Source organism: Geotrypetes seraphini, chromosome 1, assembly GCF_902459505.1.
Source record: "Geotrypetes seraphini chromosome 1, aGeoSer1.1, whole genome shotgun sequence".
Taxonomy (NCBI): domain Eukaryota; kingdom Metazoa; phylum Chordata; class Amphibia; order Gymnophiona; family Dermophiidae; genus Geotrypetes; species Geotrypetes seraphini.
This window is the reverse complement of record NC_047084.1, coordinates 41,043,692-41,064,683: the sequence shown is the minus strand read 5'-3', so window position 1 is coordinate 41,064,683 and position 20,992 is coordinate 41,043,692. Positions and strand designations below refer to the sequence as shown.

General features: G+C 40.3%; 1 protein-coding gene across 2 annotated transcripts in view; it reads left to right on the top strand.

Annotated features, from left to right (window-relative positions):
* SHISAL2B (shisa like 2B) overlaps positions 1-9,558 on the top strand; it is a 69,685-nt gene extending 60,127 nt beyond the window's left edge. For both annotated transcript variants that reach the window (XM_033929216.1, XM_033929217.1), the window contains exon 4: positions 9,088-9,558. In XM_033929216.1, coding sequence (XP_033785107.1) covers positions 9,088-9,197 — 110 coding nt within the window. In that variant the 3' untranslated portion in view covers positions 9,198-9,558. The remainder of the gene's footprint in view (positions 1-9,087) is intronic.
* The last annotated feature ends 11,434 nt before the right edge of the window (positions 9,559-20,992 follow it).

Sequence of the window (20,992 nt, the reverse complement as noted above, 5' to 3'; positions counted from 1 at the left end):
ATAAAAAAAATATATATATATATAGCCATAACTATGTTTTGGAATGCAGACAAGACATACAGTAGCACAAAGGATGAAACAAAGATGACAAATACGAGAATGAGGTTGAATAAGTAAATAAGAGAGTCTGTGAGAGATCATGGAGGGTAGCCAACAGTCATTTAGAAATGCAGAACCAAGAAAATGTGGTAGAAAGATACAGAAACATTTCCCATTGTTTTGGGTGCCATAAGCTTGATCAAATAAAACTTCTAGGCGAACCTGGATAAGTTGCCTATACAAACCCGTTCTGAGCTCTTCTGGGAGAACAGGCTATAAAAACAAATAAATAAATGTTATATCTTATGAACTCCAGAAAGAAGCACTTTTTGGCTCAAAAGCAAGTGGAGGGGCATAATAAAAAAAAACATCTAAGTCCCCTTTTGGCCTAAGGCCTTAAACGTTGAAAGTAGAAGCAGGGAAAATGTCCATTATCAAAAAAACGTCCAAAAGGAGGTTTTTTAAAAATAATGGCCTGCCTCTACGTTCAGCTGTTTAAATGCCCAGACCACCACTACGTCTAAACTTATACCATATAATCAACCTAAAAAAAAGCCTAAGCTCCAAACATCCAAAACAAGGGCTTTTAGGCGAAGGAGGAGCCAGTCCTTCGCCTAAAAGCTGGATTCTATAACCGGTGTCTGTCAAAAACAACACCGGTTACAGAATCCACCCCCCCTCCCCCCTGATGACATCGGGGCAAGAGGGAGCCCTAGCAGTGTCTCACTTCCGGCTCACCACACAATTGTTTCCCATGTACTCACCTTTATAGGACCCCCAGGGACCTCTGAAGAAGACTTTTTGTCAAAACGCGGACTGTGTTGGGTCCTGTATCCCTAGCAGACTAGGTCCTTTAAGGCTCTTATGTGGATGATTTATTTTTATGTGGATGGAATTATTTTATGTGGATGATTTCAGTGTACCTTTGGAACTTTGACACTTTCAAGTAAAGTCTATTTAGGAACATCGTCACTCCATAGAGTTTTTTGGGTTTTCTCTGGATTTTCTTCTTTGTGGATATCTCGGGGTCAATTCCTTTTGCTTTTTGCTGATGTTCTGGAGACAGGTATGTACGTTTTTATTCCAATCTTTGTGGGGAGGGGGGTGAGAGGTGTTCAGTGAACATTGGGGGAGTGTGGGGGGAGGGGGTTACTTTGTCTCTGCAGTGGTTATCTGGTCACTTTCAAAATGTTTTGGGCTCTTATACCTGTCTTTACATCGTCTAATTCACAATGTATAAGTTTTGCCTAGGCAGTCTCGTCAAACATTCAATTATCCCCGCAAGATGACTAAGTCTAGGTTGAGCTAGTTGTGTCTCAAGGACTGGTACATAGGAGACTAGAAGTTGAGTTCAGTGGGGCCAGCAGAGCTTAAGTATATGATAGTAGTAAAGTTATTGAATTTCATGTGCACAAGAAAATAACTACTGTTACTATAGTATTACCTCCCAGTCAAGATGCAGAAGGTTAGTCTTAAGGGAATATTTTTTCAAGTCCTCAAGGTGAATTAAGAATGTCAATAGGTGAGAAGTTATAAAGTTGGCAAAATGGAAAGGAAAGAATAAATCTATCTGAAAAATAAATAATTTATGTATAAAAAGTTAGAAAAATACATGAAAAACAATGAAATACTAGTAGTATTATACTAAAAAAGACTAGTAGTATTATAGTAAAAAACAAACAAACCCCAGAACTGTTATAAGATCAATGGGTACAACTGAATTATTTTCTCTCGCATAATCTAGAACACAGTTCCTAAAATAATAAAAGCATATCCTTAGAAATCCTTTTTCAAATGACATACATTTTATGTATCAAGGTTAGATACCTAACAGGTCAACACTGCATTTACAATAAATGTGAAAGGCATTAGTGAATGAAAGAAGAAATTGCATAAGTGAAATGCCAAGTGTTTGTTACCATAGATATAGGGAATTCAATGCCTATTGAAGATCTGCGATCTGACTGTTCAAGGACATTTTGTGATAAATACCTCTTAATATGCAATTATTTCTGGCATGAGCCATGACATCAAGAGAAACCAATATATACATTATATGAAATTTCTCAAGTAATGTTTATTCAGTATGAGGGGGCCACTGAAAAGTTCTCAGCCCAACTAACAAAGTTGGGGCAGTCTTCATCGAGGGCTATACACTTAGGGCACCTTTTACAAAGATGCGCTAGTAGAGGAGGCGGTAGCGGCTAGCGCGCGTGGCATTTTACCGTGCGCTATTCCGCGCGTTAAAGCCCTAACGCACCTTTGTAAAAGGAGCCCTTAGTCCAGCGATTTTCCACTTTTTTCATTCCATATTATTCCAACGGAATGAAAAAAGAGGAAAATCACTGGACTAAGGGGGAAATTCTATATGGGACGCCAGTTTCTGCTGCCTCCCTGCACCTGTGACAGACACCTATAGTGAAGGCAGCCTGCCTCTGGGTTGTTTTTTTGTTTTGTTTTTTAAACATGCATCCCGATTGGCTGGTTAGACAGTGGTAGGACGCCTACTGCTGCCTAAAATCAGGATGCCATTTATAGAATTTGCCCCCAAGAGTATATCCTTCAATGGAGACAGCTCCAACTTTGTTGGTTAGGCAGAGAACTTTTCAGCAGCCCTTTGTATGTGCAGTTATAACATTTTGTGACAAGAAGATGAGCTGTTAACCAATGTAAATGTAAAGCTATTAATTAATTCTGTGCACCCATACTGACAAAAACATATGTAGAGTTTTTGATTTCGGTATAAAAGTTGCATCATTTTTGATAATAAGATTATATTTTGGATTTATTTCTCTGTTCTTTACATGACATAAAGATATTATGATGGAACTATCAGATTGGTGAAATGTGTATCCACATTGGAAATTGTAGAACTGTTAATTGGAACTGGGACTAGTTTTGAGTTTTTGAAGCTCCATGAAGAGTTGGGTGAATGATTTACATTATACAAGTCATGTGCCTTGAATTATTTGATGTGCATCAGCCTCCAATGTCAGCACTCCTGCACGTACTCAGTTCAGACTGAGCAGGCTGTGGGAGAGTTGAGAAGGAGGTGAGAGCGGTCCATAGAGGGAGCCAGGCCGGTGCGAGCAGCAGGCCCGAGTAGCTGCTTGCGCTGGCAAAGATTTAAAGAGGTACCTGGGGGTATGGAAGGGAGGGCACGAGCATGACTGTGGGAGGGCAGACAGGAGCCGATGCCCCTACCAAGTTGGCGCCTGGGGCGGACCGCCCTCCCGCATCCCCTTGCTATACCACTGCTAGCAGCGCCTATGTCTCAAACACACCCACTTAGATGTTAGTAGGCACCTATCAGCCAATTACACTTAACTTTCCACTGTCCCAGGTACAACCCCCTGACCCCCCAAATAAAACTTAAGACTGTGAGCTCACTAAGGACAGAAAAAACTTGTATATGTGCACATGGCTGCCTAATTCTAGTAGTGCTATAGAAATTATTAAAAGTACTAATCTAGTTACTAAGCAGTGCAAACTGTTTAACTTGGGAATTACCATATGCTTATAATTAACATGACAAAAAAAGAACAAAGTACTCCACCAAACTGAGACATGCTGACAGTTACTGCAGAACACTAGTTTAGTTTAATTTTCTGTTTGAAATTCCATAATAAATAATAATAATAATAACTTTATTTTTGTATACCGCAATACCACAAGCAGTTCAGAGCGGTTTACAGAGGAAGAGACTGTACACAGACAGTGATGTTACAGAAAAAAACTTTTCAAATTACATTAGTAAGCCGAGAGTAGTTAGGTATGTCCGGAAGAGGTAGGAAGGAGTCAAAGAAATTTATCAAAGAGATAGGTTTTATTTGATTTCCTGAAGGATTGGTAGGAGGGAGAATTGGAAATGAGGGTGGTTAGACATGTATTCCATTTGACTGCTTGGAATTATAATGATCTATCAAGGAATCTCTTGTAGATACAGTCCTTCAGGGAGGGGAAGGCAAACAGAAAGGCATTACGTGTGTGAGTGGTGCCTGGAAATTCAAAACAGGTAGATTGGGGATGAACCTGTTATGGTTTAGAAGCAGAGCCAGGCAAACTTGAAGATGACCCTTGCCTCAATCGGCAACCAGTGGATAAAATAAATGTGGATAAAATAAAGACAAAAGTAAGAAACATCAGAAACAAGTAATCCATTAATATTCTAATAAACAAGAATTTCTAAATAAAACTCTTCCTTTCCCGTTAGTATCTTTATGACTGATAATTTTATAAAAGGTCACCTAGGATGAGAGGGCAAGAAAGCACCTATATGTAGCCTATTTAATAATATACCTAGAATACCAGGTAAAATTCAAAGAAGTGAAGAGAGAAATACGATTGGCGAAAGCACAGGCGGCAGAAAAAATGGCTAGAGATGTCAAAAGAGGAGACAAGACTTTTTCAGGTACATTGGAGAAAGAGGGAAGACTAGAAATGGAATTGTGAGACCAAAAGATGCTGAAAACTGCTATGTGGAAAGTGATAAGGAAAAAGTGGACGTGTTAAACAAATACTTCTGTTGTATTCACGGAAGAAAAGTCTGGAGAAGGACCTCGGCTGACTGACAAAGGTAAATATGGGAATAAAGGCCCAGATTCTGTATAGGGCGACCAGTATCAGAAGCAGCTTGAGTGGCTTTTGAGAATCGCACATGGGCAGCCTATACAGAATCGCCCTAAACTACCTAACCACCACGACTTTCTAACTGGCGCCCATGTTACAGACGCCAGTTAGAGAATCGCGTTGCCGCTGAGTTGATTGTGGCAAGGGAATCTCCCTGCCGCAATCAGTTTAGCGACCACAGCATCATGTCTCCTCCCCCTGCAAAGGCTACCGGCAGAAAGGATGTAAACTTACCACATGGGAGTGGCCTAAGGGAGCTGGCCAATCAGAATTTTGGGTCGGCTTGGAGGGAGGAGTCCGGGTGGGTGTGGGGAGGTCTGGATGGGCTTGGGGGAGTCCGGGTGGGCTATTTTTAAGGGTGGGGAGGTTCCAGCATGAGGGACTGAGCATCCCCCCTGCCGATGATCTTATTTTTGGGGGGTGGGGAGGAGTGTCTGATAGGAGGGACTTGGCATCCCTCCTGCCGGTGATCTTTGCAGGGTAGGGGGTGGGGGATCCGGCAGGAGAGACTGGGCATCCTTCCTGCTGGTAGTCTTTATGAGGGGGGGATGTATAGGCAGCCCTACGCGCCTACCTAGGCTCCCGGAGGTGCCTACAATGTAGGTGGCCTGCTCAGGATGATTTTATTTTTTAAAGATGCGTTCCGATTGGTGGTTAGACAAAAGTAGGCTGCCTAATATCGGGATGCCATTTATAGAATTTGCCCCTTAATCCTCCACTGCACCAGGTACTCCTACTATTTATTATTTCTAATGCGCTGAAAGGCATAAGAACATAAGTAATGCCTCCGCTAGGTCAGACCTGAGGTCCATCGTGCCCAACAGTCTGCTCACACGGCGGCCCAACAGGTCCAGGACCTGTGCAATAATCCTCTATCTATACCCCTCTATCCCTTTTTCCAGCAGGAAATTGTCCAATCCTTTCTTAAATCCCAGTACCGTTCTCTGCCCTATTACGTCCGCTGTACATTTTAACATACAATAGACAGTCCCTGCTCAGAAGAGCTTACAATCTAATTTGGGTACATTAGATAGATTGTAAGCCCAGCAGGACAGATAGGGAAAATGCTTGAAGTACTGGTATGTAAACCATTTTGAGTGTAGTTATAACTACAAAAAGATGATATACAAGTTCCATTCCCTCCCCCCTTGACTCAGTAGCCTCCTCAGTAAAAATGAACACATATTAAACAATACCTAAAATATGACAATATAAGAAAATAACTAGAACTCATATTCAGTACATTTATCCAAAATGTAAGCTAAAATTCTAACTGCTCCTCCAGATACTCCATTCAACAAGCTGCATGAGACTGCTGCTAGATTTTTAGTTCAATAATTGTTATTGACTTTTAAATAGATCATACATAAGTGAATCACAACAGTATAACATAACATGTGTCATATGTATGAGAAAAGAAAAGGTAGAACCCCCCTGAAAAACAATATAGCAATATAATAACAATTAACAATTAATCAATAATTCTATCATAGATACAACAAAAAGGACAGTATAGATGCACTTCTTATTCAGCTGAATCATCGTGGTTTTAACAGGCGTGTGACTATAAGATTTTAACGGCTCCCATATTTTGTTAAATTTATTTAACCAATTTAATATTTCTGCAGCAACTCGTTCATATTTGGCAGTTAGACATATAGTATTCTACCAGGTTATATATTCCACCCTTCCTTGAAGCATTTTTCCAGTGTTGTAAAATGAATTTGATGGCCAAATTAAGTAAAATTCTTAGCAATTTAGAATGGTTTTCAGATAATAGCTGCTCAAGATTTTTAATAACTTTTGAGGCTAAGTGCACCTTTTAACAAAGCCAAGGCAGTGATTCCCATATGGCAAATGCGGCACAGCCTATTAAGTTCCTAATGGATGTATCACATTTGCCAAGTTGAGACTTACTATCGCTGCTTTATAAAAGGGGCTCTTAGATTGCTGAGGTCTTGTAGTCGAATATCTCCAAGATTAACAGATTTTCCACCCAAAAAATGCAAGTTCACCTTGAAATAAGTCAATTCCTCATTCAAAATAATATTTTAAAGAAATAATAATAATAAAAAAATGATGTGCTCAGATCCATAACCAAAATGCCACAGGATAGGCAAGGGTTATTACGGAACCATCATGGCCCCATCAATGTCCCAATCGCCCATGCCTTGTCACACTTTTACAATATTTTTATCACAGGTGATATCAGAACAACATCTCTATAACACTTTAGAGCAGGAATATTAAGAGGAGAAATGACTCAGTATAGAACTATAGATGATAAAGCGAGGTAATATTGCTGACCAGCACAGCCTTAAAAGAGTTCAACACAAGATGTAGGCAATGAAATTCACTATTCGCCTGGTTGCTACTGGTTTTAATCTGGTAGCATGCAGTAATTCTCACACTGAATAGCTAATGCAAAAAATTAGTATTTGGGGACATGGAATAGATGGGGACAACACCTTAAAATTAAGATGGAGATAGTTATTGCAGGTGAACTACTCTGTACTATCTGGTCCCTCAATATCACCTCAAGAGGTGCAGATAAGTACATTTTGTGTTTGGCTTCTGTGGAATTCATGCGCCTTAGCTATTTTTGTTCTGCATTAACTACACAGCAGCTCTTCCAAAAACACTGTTATTGCTCTCAATAGTTAACACAGATGTTTGGAGATACTGGGCGGGATTCTGAATGGGTCACCTAGTTAGGCACTCAATTGTGGGCATAGATCAAAGATCCCTACACATAATAATTGGCTAAATTGATGGTAATAATCAAGAACTAGCATGAACAAGAACTTAATTGGCAGTCATTAGGAGTTATGTGCGGATCTGCCTTATGTCCTGTTCTATAACATGCACACCTAATTTTCATATCACACAACTCCAGTGGGGGAGTGGCCATGGCAAGGTAGATGGACAGGTCAGGGACATTCCTAGAATTTCAGCACCGTATTATAGCATACTTGCATTTAAATTGGGCATGAGCATTTATGCCAGCCTTTAGAAATCCAAAGTTAGGTATGATGGCCCTGAATCTATGTGGCACCTAAAACATAGCTGCTGATGAACACGGTGCTTAGCGCAGATCAGTCATAAGTTAGGCGGTGTTTGCAGAACGGCGCCTAAAATGGTCATAGACATCCTAAACTTAAGCACACCCTATTTTTCTTGGCCTAAATACTGACACCTAAGTCCAAAACAGACACCTATATGCCAAACATGCCCACAATCTACCTCCTAACCACGCCTTTTTTCTGATAGGCACCTTAGGCCAGGTGCCTAACTGAAAGTGATAGTCACCTACTGATTTAAGCGCCTACTATCCAATTAATTTTAATTTAAGGCAATTATGAGAAGCTAATTGCCTGTTACCGGCACCAATTAAGCTTTTTAATAATTAAGATAGCCTAACTTTAAAATCTAGGCCACAATGTCCATTAGACTAATTTTCTATAAAGAATGGAATTTGTAGAATTCACGCTTAGCGTGGATCATCCTAGCACCTAATTATGGGTGACCTATAGAGAATTCCCTAGACTGTGTGAAAGTTTTGGCAAGCACCATTCCAAACCATGCCTCAAGTGAATAGATATGGGCCATAGTGTATTTCTACTTATGCCAAATCAGTGAATTAAGGATAAGCATGATACTTTCTTATGATACAGTTTTATTTGGAACAGCTATGAGAAAAAAGAGTCAGATATCATCATTTAACAATAAATTTTTATTAATCATGACTGGAGTTGCTATTCAACATATCAACCAACAATTGGAAGGATTGCAGTTAAACTTAATTTCACCTTTTGGTGGAACTCATTATGTCATATGTTCAAAATGGAAAGATCAATAGCTGTACAAAATGGAAATTATAAGACCTTTTCTAAAATATGGGGGCCATTGACATCTTTTTGTGATGATTAAACATCAGTTATTCTATTGAAATATAAACCATGAATAATAGAGAGGGGGAAGGGTTCTTACTTTATTGTGTATAATATTAATAATAATGGGAAGGGGTGGTGGTTTATGGGTTTATATATATACAATTGTTTTTCTTGATAGATTTACAAGTGATGTTTTCAAGAATATGTATGATATTAATTTGTACACTTGTTGAAAGATTAAAAATGAATAAAGATTAAAAAAAAAGGATAAGCATTAATAAAGTTGTGGCTTCGCTTCAATATCTTGCTATCTTTCAGTTTTGTATAAAGATGGGACTAAGAACCAGGGTACATAAGCCCTATCTTGTGTACTTACTTCATATTTTCCCTGAAAATAGGCTGCACTAATAAAAAAAACTACTGATGTTACAAATTAGTGTTTATGGGATAAACAAGACGAGTGATCTGTTTTGATACCATTCTCATACATTACTTGAAAATAATAATTGATCATCTTTATCTGCAGGTAAAAGAAAAGCTAAAACCGAATATTTGAGTTTAGCCACAAACTTAATGAATGAATCATCGTCTGGATTTGATGGGACACTTCAACAAAACCCGATGGAAGTCATGTAGTGTAACATTTCTAAGGTTTAGAAGGATTTAGTATAGTGTACAAACTGTTGGAAACCAAATGGGGGTGGATACAGTAAGATGTGCTATTTAGATATTTATTATATGTTGAAAGTTTGTAATGACTACGGTACTATAGCCTTTCTATATTAATTCTAGCAAAAGTAAAATAGAGATTGATCACCTGGCCCAATCCAATTATGCTTTTCAACAATATCACAAATGAATTTATATTTTAAAATAACTGAAATACACGAAAACACTATTTATTTGAAGGCCTGTTAGCCCAAATCCCTATAATTAGAATTGTAGCCACTGTGTCACGTTCCACTATCCAGAAACATTTATATTTTCTAGAATTTGATGCTACTCAGATTTCATAACCCTAAGGGCTCCTTTTACTACGCTGCGATAGTGGTTTTAGCGTGCGCTAAATTGCCGCATGCGCTAGACGCTAACGCCAGCATTGAGCTGGCGTTGGTTCTAGCCGCGTAGCGCGGGTTTAGTGCATGCTAAAATTCTGCACGCGCTAAAAACGCTGTCACAGCTTAGTAAAAGGAGCCCTAAGTGTCAGCTATGTTCGTACTCTCTACCCTTGAACACTCCTAACGTGAGATGGCTTCCTCTTCAGTCTTTCCTCTAAAACCAAATACATAGCAATCTAAGAGGTAAATCTGACATTAGTGTGCTCAAACATCCAGGATACCCAGTCAGTTGGCTCTTATGATAATAATTTAGCACCTTCCACCCCTTAGAGCTCGACTTACCCCTACCCATTGCCTGATCCAAACTCTTAAGCCCCTTGTGTAATTTGTTCATGTGGCAGCCCTGTACCTCTCTCTAATACTACTACTACTATTTATTATTTACTAGCTGATGCCCCGGCGTTGCACGGGTATTTAATTATAGCAATAACACTGTAAATGGATTCAAAAAAAGATACTTTATAGTGGTGAAATAAATTATTTTTTTACAGCTTTATAAAAAGTACAATATTCAAATAATAATGTGAAATATTACTAACACAAAACTTGATTATAAACAACATTTTTAGTTTCACCTCCAGGAGCAAGAACATATACATTCTTGGGTGAACCCACCCTTGAGCAAGCAACATAGAGTTGTCCATGGGAAAAACAGGGGGATCTTAAATCCACTCCACAGTATGTAATAGTCTGTCCTTGTGATTTGTTGATTGTGATAGAGAATGCAAGTCTCACTGGAATTTGCAATCTCTTAAACTGAAAAGGAAGATCTGTTGGAATAAGTGGTATCCGCGGGATAAATACGGTTTCACCTTGTCCCTTTCCGGTTAAGATAGTCGCTTCAATTACATTGGACAGTAACCTCTTTACACAAAGCCTTGTGCCATTGCAAAGTTTTGGTGGGTCAAGGTTGCTAAGTAAAATAACTGGAGATCCCAAAGCTTTTTACATTTTTTCCATTGACATGAATGGGTGAAATATGATTTTATGTTTGTACCTCCGCCCACGTGTGCAGGTGGGCCGCGAAACCCCCAGAACATATCACCCCAGGTAGTGAGGGATCTGCATATCAAGTTTCGTTCAAATCGGTCCCACAGCTTTTTACATTGTTCCCATTGACTTGAATGGGTGAAATCTGATTTTCTGTTTGTAGCTCCGCCCATGTGTGCAGATGGGCCGCGAGACCCCCAGAACATATCACCCCAGGTAGTGAGGGATCTGCATACCAAGTTTCGTTCAAATCGGTCCCACAGCTTTTTACATTTTTTCCATTGACTTGAATGGGTGAAATCAGATTTTCTGTTTGTAGCTCCGCCCACGTGTGCAGGTGGGCCGCGAGACCCCCAGAACATATCACCCCAGGTAGTGAGGGATCTGCATACCAAGTTTCGTTCAAATCGGTCCCACAGCTTTTTACATTTTTTCCATTGACTTGAATGGGTGAAATCTGATTTTCTGTTTGTAGCTCCGTCCACGTGTGCAGGTGGGCAGCTGAGACCCCCAGAACATATCACCCCAGGTAGTGAGGGATCTGCATAAAAAGTTTCGTTCAAATCTGTCCCACAGCTTTTTACATTTTTTCCATTGACGTGAATGGGTGAAATCTGATTTTCTGTTTGTAGCTCCGCCCACATGTGCAGGTGGGCCGCGAGACCCCCAGAACATATCACCCCAGGTAGTGAGGGATCTGCATACCAATTTGCGTTCAAATCGGTCCCACAGCTTTTTACATTGACTTGAATGGGTGAAATATGATTTTCTGTTTGTAGCTCCGCCCATGTGTGCAGGTGGGCCGCGAGACCCCCAGAACATATCACCCCAGGTAGTGAGGGATCTGCATACCAAGTTTCGTTCAAATCGGTCCCACAGCTTTTTACATTTTTTCCATTGAATTGAATGGGTGAAATCAGATTTTCTGTTTGTAGCTCCGCCCACGTGTGCAGGTGGGCCGCGAGACCCACAGAACATATCACCCCAGGTAGTGAGGGATCAGCATACCAAGTTTCGTTCAAATCGGGCAAGCCGTTTTTGCGTTGGCAGCTTTTTACATTTTTTCCATTGACATGAATGGGTGAAATCTGATTTTCTGTTTGTAGCTCCGCCCACGTGTGCAGGTGGGCTGCGAGACCCCCAGAACATATCACCCCAGGTAGTGAGGGATCTGCATACCAAGTTTCGTTCAAATCGGGCAAGCCGTTTTTGCGTTGGCAGCTTTTTACATTTTTTCCATTGACATGAATGGGTGAAATCTGATTTTCTGTTTGTAGCTCCGCCCACGTGTGCAGGTGGGCCGCGAGACCCCCAGAACATATCATCCCAGGTAGTGAGGGATCTGCATACCAAGTTTCGTTCAAATCGGTCAAGCCGTTTTTGCGTGATCGCAGCACATACACACACACATACATACCTCCGATTTTATATATATAGATATAGCGCTACCAGACACAGTGCTGTACATTAAACACGCAAGAGACAGTCCCTGCTTGAAAGAGCTTACAATCTAATTATGACAGACAAACAGGACAAAAATTGTGAATCTATACTTGCTGCTCAGGTAAGGAATTACAAAGGGAATGATGAGGCAGATAGGGTAGGGGTTAATAGACTAATGAATTGTTTGAATTGAGTAATATTCCATAGATTTGCATGGAGTTCCAAAAGGTACAAAAACTGATCTGAGACTGTGAACCATGTGGGAGAGAAAAGCCTTTAGCCAATGGAGAAATGGGTTATTGAAGTGGCTGGAGTAAATTGATTTACAGGAGTTGGAGATAGAAAGATACAAAGAAATATTGAAAAGGGGGAATTCCCATTATCTAATACTCAACTGAACTTTCAAACATATGGTCTTTTTTTTTTTCTATGATAAATAATTATGGCAATAAAGTGCTTTTGTAAAGAAAATTAGATATAGGTACAACATTAGATTGTAAGTCCTCAGGGGGTCAGGGAAATAGTTAGTGTTTAAATATAACTCATCTTGAATATCTAATTAAAAGGTGTGAACTAAATCCAAATAAATAAAAATGTAAGTATTCAGCACAAAACCGTGAAGTTAGAAAGATCTGGATAACTGTATTTACATAAAGAACACTGTCCTATTTCTTAATAGACAAAATGCATAACAATGCTTTGACTTTAATCATTTATCAAAACAGTACTAAATAAAATAGATTTCGCATAAGTGCAATTATACTTGTATAATTAATGTTTTGTTGTCTCTGCCATCACTGTTGTGCATTCTGTTTTGTTTTGCTAAAAATGTCACCTTAGGAAAAAAGTAAAAAAAGAAATATTTCTTTTCTGTTGCATTCTTTCTTGAAAGTTGTAAAGTAGGGGGCATTCCAGTGGCTCAGGGCAGGGCTGTACACATCCCTATGAAGGATCTGGGTTTGATTCCCTGCTCTTCAGGCCATTGGGGGAGCAGAGATACACTGGAGACAGCACCCACAACCCTAAATGAATTTCCTTTAAATTATTTTTATAATTCTAGTAATTTCCTTTAAATTATTTTTATAATTGTAAACTGCTTAGAACTGTTGAAAGGGGATTGGGGCTTGTATATTGCCTTTTTGTAGTTTTACAACCACACTCAAAACGGTTTACATACAGGTACTTCAAGCATTTTCCCTATCTGTCCTGGTGGGTTCACAATCTATATAATGTACCTGGGGCAATGGGGGGGGGGGGGGGATTAGGTGACTTGCCCAGAGTCACATGGAGCAGTGCAGTGTTTGAACCCACAACCTCAGGGTGCTAAGCCTGTAGCTCTAACCACTACGCTGATAGAAATATTTCAAATTTTAATAAACATAGCTAGTGATGACACCTGGCAAACAGCCTAAGGCGTTTAAGAGAACCACAACCCTTGTGGCCTATGACCTGTGGTCATTTACTAAAACAACAGGGTTAAAGCTGTGAGGGATATCAAATAAGGGGAAAAGAGAGAAATGTGAATGAAGTGTCATGGTACCATAGCCCTAATATGGAAGCAGAGCTGGTGTTAGACATGCAGGAGCCCAGGACAGAAATTAAGGGAGCCCCCCTCTCCATTCCTCTTCTCTATCACTCTTCCGGTTTCTTCTTAGACAATATAGTCACCTGTTATCCTCTGAAATTTCCACCTGCAGTGGGATTAAACTGCTAAAGACATGCATTTCCCTGTCACAAAACCACCCCAATTTTAGATATGATAAAATGATAAAACAATTTTAGATATGATACCAGAAATGATAAAACAATCCTGTAAAACTATAATATACCTCCCCAATTTCACCTAGTGCCCTATGAGGCTCCTTAGTTGATCTTCTTTGTTGACGGTTAGGTGGCACTTGCTTCTCCATTGCTCCTCAGTACTATAATGGGTACACTACATGTCAAACTAATTGAAGAGTGAGATAAGGATTGGCTAATCAGCATTCACTTCTGGGTTAGACCATGCCAGCACACCCACCCATACCCACGCACCGCTTATTCCCTACCCATAAGAATGAATGGTAGCAGCTCAACCCACTGCCCACCCCCATAGTGATGCCCCCATGTCTAGTCACTAGAAATGTTCCTTGATGCTTTCTGATGATGTCAACGGAAGTAGGGTGACTGACTCTGGAAATGCACTTTCTGATGATGTCAGCAGAAACAGATTTTGTCTGACCCTGGAAATGCAAGTAACTGTGACCAGAGTCTAGTCATTACAAGAAGTAATCTAATAAAACAGAATAGAATGTTACCCCTCTTAAAAGACAGAAGTTAGCCGTGTTGTGATAACAATCATGAAGGAAACTTTATTGAAGAGCATTTACTATGACCCAAAAGCACCAGGGAGCTTTGGGGGCATAAACCCTCTATTTCAAGCTGCTAAAGAGCACAATAAAACAATCAGCAGAAAAGATTTAGCGGGATGGGTTGCAGGCCAAGAAGCTTATAATTTACTTAGACCTGCTAGGGCATGTTTTAAAAGAAAAAAGATGATCATGTCAGATGTAGATGCACAATGGCAAACTGATTTAGTTATGTCTGCCATGCCCATTATAACAACGGTTAAAAAATATATCTTAACAGTTGTAGATATCCTGTCATAAGTTTAGAAACAAAAATTGGTCAAGAAGTTGGCAAAACCTTTGAAACAATATTTCATCTAGGTCATACACCTGTAAAGATACACACAGACAAGGGTAAAGAATTTTTAAATAGCTCTCTGAAGAATTTATTAAAGGAAAGAGGGATTCATAATTTTGTGACCAATAACGATGTTAAAGCAGCTATAGTGGAAAGGTTTAAAATAAAAAAGTGGCGTTATTTTACAGCACACAACACCTTTAGTTATCAAGACATACTGCATGCTGTTGTACACAGCTATAATTATAGTTTTCACAGAACGATACAGGCTAGGCCTGTAGATGTAACACTCACAAACTCTCTACAGATCTGGTCTATTGCATTAGCATCAAACGTGACCTTGTCAAGGGACTCTTAAAGAAAGGAAATCATATAAAACTATCAAAAGCTAAAGGTAAAATTGAAAAAGGTTATGAACATATTTGGACTAGTGAGATATTTATAATAAAGGATATTTTTTAAAAAAGGGTCAGAAAACAACATACAAGATACATGATTATGAAGATGAAGCCATACAAGGTTTTTTTTATCTTGAAGAATTACTAAACGTCATACCACAACAGGACAAAATATACTGTATCGATAAGTTCTAAAGGTAAAAGGAAAGGGTAGAAACAAAATGTGTCTCATGAAATGGAAGAGATGGGCTGAAATTTAACCATTAGATGAAGGTGTCAGATTCAAGACATCTGCCCCTCCACGGCATATCCCAGGATGCACAGAGAAGGGGAAGGTCCACCATTTTGAAGAGATGGGCCTGCCAGCTGGAGGGAGTATGCATCCCTCCAGTCAGCCTTCATGTTAAAGGTACGGGGGGGGGGGGGGCAGGGGTTGTTAGGGTATGGGGAGTGTTGGGGGCAGGTACCCCAGTGGCAGGAACGAGTAGGCATCCCTCCTGCCGGGGGTGTTGGCAGGTTGTCAAGGGGGTGGATTATGGCAGCAGGTGGGAATGGGCATCCCTCCTGCCAGGGACATTGGGAGGTTGTCGGTGGACCTCAGTGGTGGAAGGGGGAGGGAGTGGGCATTGTTCCTGCTGATCTTTAAGTTAGAGGTCTTTTTTTTATTTTTTATTTGTGGGGAGTTGGAGCTGTCAAACCTTACTTTCCTGTCAGTGCCTGAGCCAATCAGCGCTCAGACACTGACCAGAAAGTAAGGCTATGACAGCTCAGACCCTGCTGGAAACTTTTGCCTGCAAATGTGATAACATGAGGTTAGGGAATCACCCTGTGTTAGAGAATTGCCTGGAATGCTCCTTTTAATATTAATGACCCCATTTTAGTACCATTTTAATAATAATGACCCCATTGTACTACATTTGCATGGCAGAGTCAGAGACAGCTAGGAAGCTCGGAAAAGGCCACAGTGAGCCGTTCTGATAATCGTCCAGTAAAATACTTCCCTGCTAAACCAGCTGGAACCAGTTTAGTGACCACAATTAAATGCATGGTAAATTTTGATAATCTTCTCCCAAAGGTATGTTGTCACCATTGGTATAGGAAGTGTACACCACCACATTACAATTCAGAAATGGTACTGTGCAACTGTGCAGATTTTATTGGAAAACATAAATAAAGACATTAGAAGCATCTATAAATCTGCACCATCAAGAATCACATATGACCCCAATACATGAAGAATCCGTATAAAATCAGAGGATATGGCTGTTATTTCTGCAGAGAGTGATTTGGGGACCATTTTCGAGGTAAAGGCTAACGTTAATACATAATGTTCTCCTTACAATTTCATGGTCATTTTGCTTCAGTGGTGAGGATGATGTTCTTTAAGATCCTTTTTGGTATTGAAATTGTGAGATTTGCTTTCTCCACCTAACTTTCATTAAGTTATGCAATGTTTTGTTTTACATCTAGATTACTGTAATGTCCTTTTGTGTAGACTTCCAAAGAGGTCACTGAGGGCACTGCAAATGGCTCAGAATGTGGTAGCAAGGGTGACTGGCAGCATTTTTCGTAATGAGCATGTTTCCCCATTGCTTGCTGAGCTTCATTGGCTTCCAGTGGTTTGGAGAATTCAATTTATGATCTTGGTATTAGTATATAAAGCATTGCATCAAACTCTACCTAAAGTAGTGGATAGTTTGCTGGTGTTATATGTGCCTTCCCACTCTTGAGGTCTTAATCTAAGCAATTATTGGTTGTTCCTTCTATACACTCTATAGCTAAGGCAACTATTTGCTCTCATGCTTTAGGTGTGGTGCGATACTGTTCGCTAGGAATTCCTCCTTTTTACTTTTTTGTAAGTGAAGGCTTATTTTTTTCAGAAGGCTTTGCAAAATTTGTGATGGGGAGCTGCATTTATTGTCATATTATTTATTTGTTTATAAAAAGAATGAATTTGGTTTTGTTTTGGGGCTTTTTTTGTTGCTTTTTTTCTTTGTAAGAATTATGTAAGACTGACTGTATTGAGAAAGTTAAAGTGTACTGTGTTAGTATTGGAATGTTAGGGTTTGTTTGTGTAATCTTGTTGAGAGTTATCTTTTGTAACCTGCATAGATTTTTGGATATGAAAGATATAAATGTTTTAAATAAGTAAATAAATTTCCCCGTGGATATTACAGATGGTTTTAATGCCCTCTACTTGTACACAGATATTGTAGAGCACTAGTTAGTAGGTGATCGTTTTGTCCAGCTGCTGTTTTGTGTTCCAACTAAGGCAGGGGTGTCAAAGTCGATCCTCGAGGGCCGCAATCCAGTCGGGTTTTCAAGATTTCCCCAATGAATATGCATGAGATCTATGTGCATGCAGTGCTTTCAATGCATATTCATTGGGGAAATTCTGAAAACCCGACTGGATTGCGGCCCTCGAGGACCGACTTCGACACCTGTGAACTAAGGAGTCAAGGGATAAATTTATCACCCTCTCGATAAACCACACTATCCCCCTCTTTTACTAAAGGTGTGCTATGCTTTTTATTGCGCAGTAAATATTAGCACGCGCTAATCACGCACTAAACATTAACACGTGCATGTTATCATATGGGAGCATTAGCGTATGCGTTGATATAGCGCGCGCTAAAACACTTAGCGCATCTTTGTAAAAGAGGGCCTATGTCTCTGTGAACAATCATCACATTGACACCGACATCTCACTTAGTTAAAGGAAGATAATCCTTAAGCTTCATCTGCACCCCCAGAAGACTGTTTATCAAAATGTTGGCGACTAAACTAGGGAGACCCCAAAACATACAAAAATTATACAATACAAGCCAGCTATGGGCTTTCAGAATATCATGGGACCCCAGTCATGTACAGAGCAGGGGTGGGTAGCATATTTTGTAATCTCTTCAGAAAAGCAATACTGCTTTTGAGAAGGGGTTTTGAGATGATTAAACTACGTGAAAGGCGCCGCAAAAGACATTGCCAAAGATCCCATGGGTCATAATAGCAACAGCCGTTCTAAATAAAATTAACCATTCCGCAAAGCAGACTGGGTAAGGATTGGCTGTGATTAGAAGAGCTGTTAAAAGAAAGAGGAACAAGCCTCAGGGGTTACTGCAAAGACCTCCCAAGCCTTTTAAAGGAAAGAAACCCAAAGATGACAAGTCGCAGAAGCTAACTCCTTTTGACTTCTACATAGCTGGATACAGGGAAGACTACATTGATTTAAGTAGCACTCTCTTGTACCTGACCTGTACAATTGTGGAAGATGGTTCAGTATTGATGCAAGAGCCAAAGTAGCCCTGGTAAACTACCTGATTGCATCTATTTTTAGCCAACTGCATGTCACCCTTGGGGACCAGCTGATTAGCCAGAACTGCTACCCCTATAGAGCCTTCATAGAGCTACTCCTCAATTATGGCAAAGGAGCCCCCAAATCACTGTTTAAAAGTGGTCTGTTTTATAAAGATACTGCCAGACATCTTGAGGTTAGAGATATAGGAGCTCGCGATGTCCCACTTTACAACATCTAGTTACAAGGTGGAGCTGTTGGAACATTTACAGTGATCTATTTTTTTTTTAAGAAAACCTGCTGATCAATGGTGTGGATCTCAAAATTCACTCCCCATTCAGAGCATGCGTGATCTGTATATCTTGTGTGGCCTCTTGATACAACTACTATCTGTGATAGTTATCTGATGGGATGAGTGTCACTGTCTTGGTGTGAGGGAGTAATGGGTTCTCCCTCACTGAAGCTGCAGTTAGGCCACTGGAAAGCAGGGGGTGATACCCCATAGTAAGCCAACGTAGTGGAAGGGCAAGCCTGCCGAGTCACAGGGGCAGTCTCAGGCAGGGAGGAGTGTAACTGCCCTAGAGTGTGGTGAGTCAGAGAGGTCCCTGGAAGATAAAGGAGAGACTGTCAGCTGGCACTAGCCACAAGGGTTGAAACTGAGCCTGGGAAGAAGAGAGAAGCAGAGCACTGAGAAGTCAAACCACCCTAACTACTTTCCTAGCTGTGGGCTGAGGCAAAACCCTGGGAGGACATGGAGTTGTGTGACTTCCCTAGCTCTAGGCTGAAGCAGAGCCCTAGGAAGCCAGACTTCACTCGCCATGGGCTGAAGCAGAGTCCTGGGAAGCCAGCTTCCACCAGCCAGGAGAATGAGGTGTGTGATTGTCCAAGTTAAACAACTGAGTGTTTCAAGTGCACTAAACAAAAAGTGCTAATTGTGCAAAAAGTAATCAATCAATAAATATCAGTGACAAATCAATCAGGCACTCATCCCATCAGGTACTTTCACAAATTTATTTGTAGATATCAGTGCCAGCTGGCCCTGCCCCCACTACCCTTTGGGGGATGAGTGGAGACTTTTTTTGTTCTGCCCTGTATCGGTAGCATGGAATGTTGCTACTTCATGGGTTTTGGACAAGGTACTAGGGACCTGGAAAGGCCACTGTGAGAACAGGCTACAGGGCTTGATGGACCATTGGTCTGACCCAATAAGGCTATTCTTATGTTCATATGCAAAGTGCGTCCTGGCTGTGTGTGTGTGTGTGCTGAACTCTTCTGGAAATCCTACCCAGCCTGTTACACTTGGGCTCTGAAAACATAAATCTGAACATAGCCATACAAATAGATGCGAGGTTTATATACTGGAAAGGGTCTGACCAACTCAATAGAATTTCTGATCCACCATTTCGCCCTACAATTACATCTTTCCCCATTATTTTCATGATTTCAGCTGGGTAGGGAACTTGTCGCAAAATAGACACATCCTGTTAACGGTAATAAGACAGCTCTTTTTCCAAATTAAATGTTTTATGCTGGTTATTCTTGTACCATTTAAAAAATTCCTCTTTTACATCAGGCATCAAGTTTCCAGCGCCATAATGTTCCATATCTGGCGTACACCACACATAGTTTTGATTTTCCCAAGTATTAAAAAATGTGGAATATATCCCTTACAGCTTGGAAAACCCAATCCTGAGTGGTGTAGACGGGTACAAGTGGATCGATTCTTTACTGCATTAAGATTTACAAAGACTAGGAGACACTCGATGAAGTTACAGAGTAATATTTTTAAAACCAATAAGAGGAAATATTTTTTCAGAGAATAGCTAAGCTCTGGAATGCATTGCCAGAGTATGTGGTAAGAGTGGTTAATGTAGCTGTTTAAAAAAAAAGTTTACTGGAGGAAAAGTCCATAGTCTGCTGTTGAGACAGAGAGGGGGGAAGCTAATATTTAGGTTTTTGCCAGGTACTTGTGACTTGGATTGGCCTCCATGAAAACGGGATACTGGGCTAGATGGACCATTGGTCTGACCCAGTAAGGCTATAAAATATAGTCTATCTCTCACAAAACTGATCAAACCATTGAGCAGCTGCACCCTTTTTCTCTCAGTAGTCAAAACTGCTACCTCAGCATCTTCAGTTTGCAGGATTAATCTCAGTGCTGCTCCTTGTGATCTTGGGCAAGTCACTTAACCTTCCATTGCACCAGGTATCATAGTTAGATTTTGAGCCCGCTGGGAGAGAGAGGGAAAATACTTAAAAGTACCTGACTAGATTGTGAACCCTTTTGAATCACTCAGATGGCTGAATCAATGGACTGTATATCAAGAAAGAAATAACCTTGAAAGAATATCCACAGGGTGAAGAGGTGCCAGATTACCAGGTGTACCCTCTGCAGCTCATAGCTTTAGACACTCTCAGCTCAAGTAGAAACCAGTTAGGCAATGGATAAGGAGCTAATCAATGAACCTTCAATCCATGAACTACGCTCCAGACCACTTTCCACCTGCT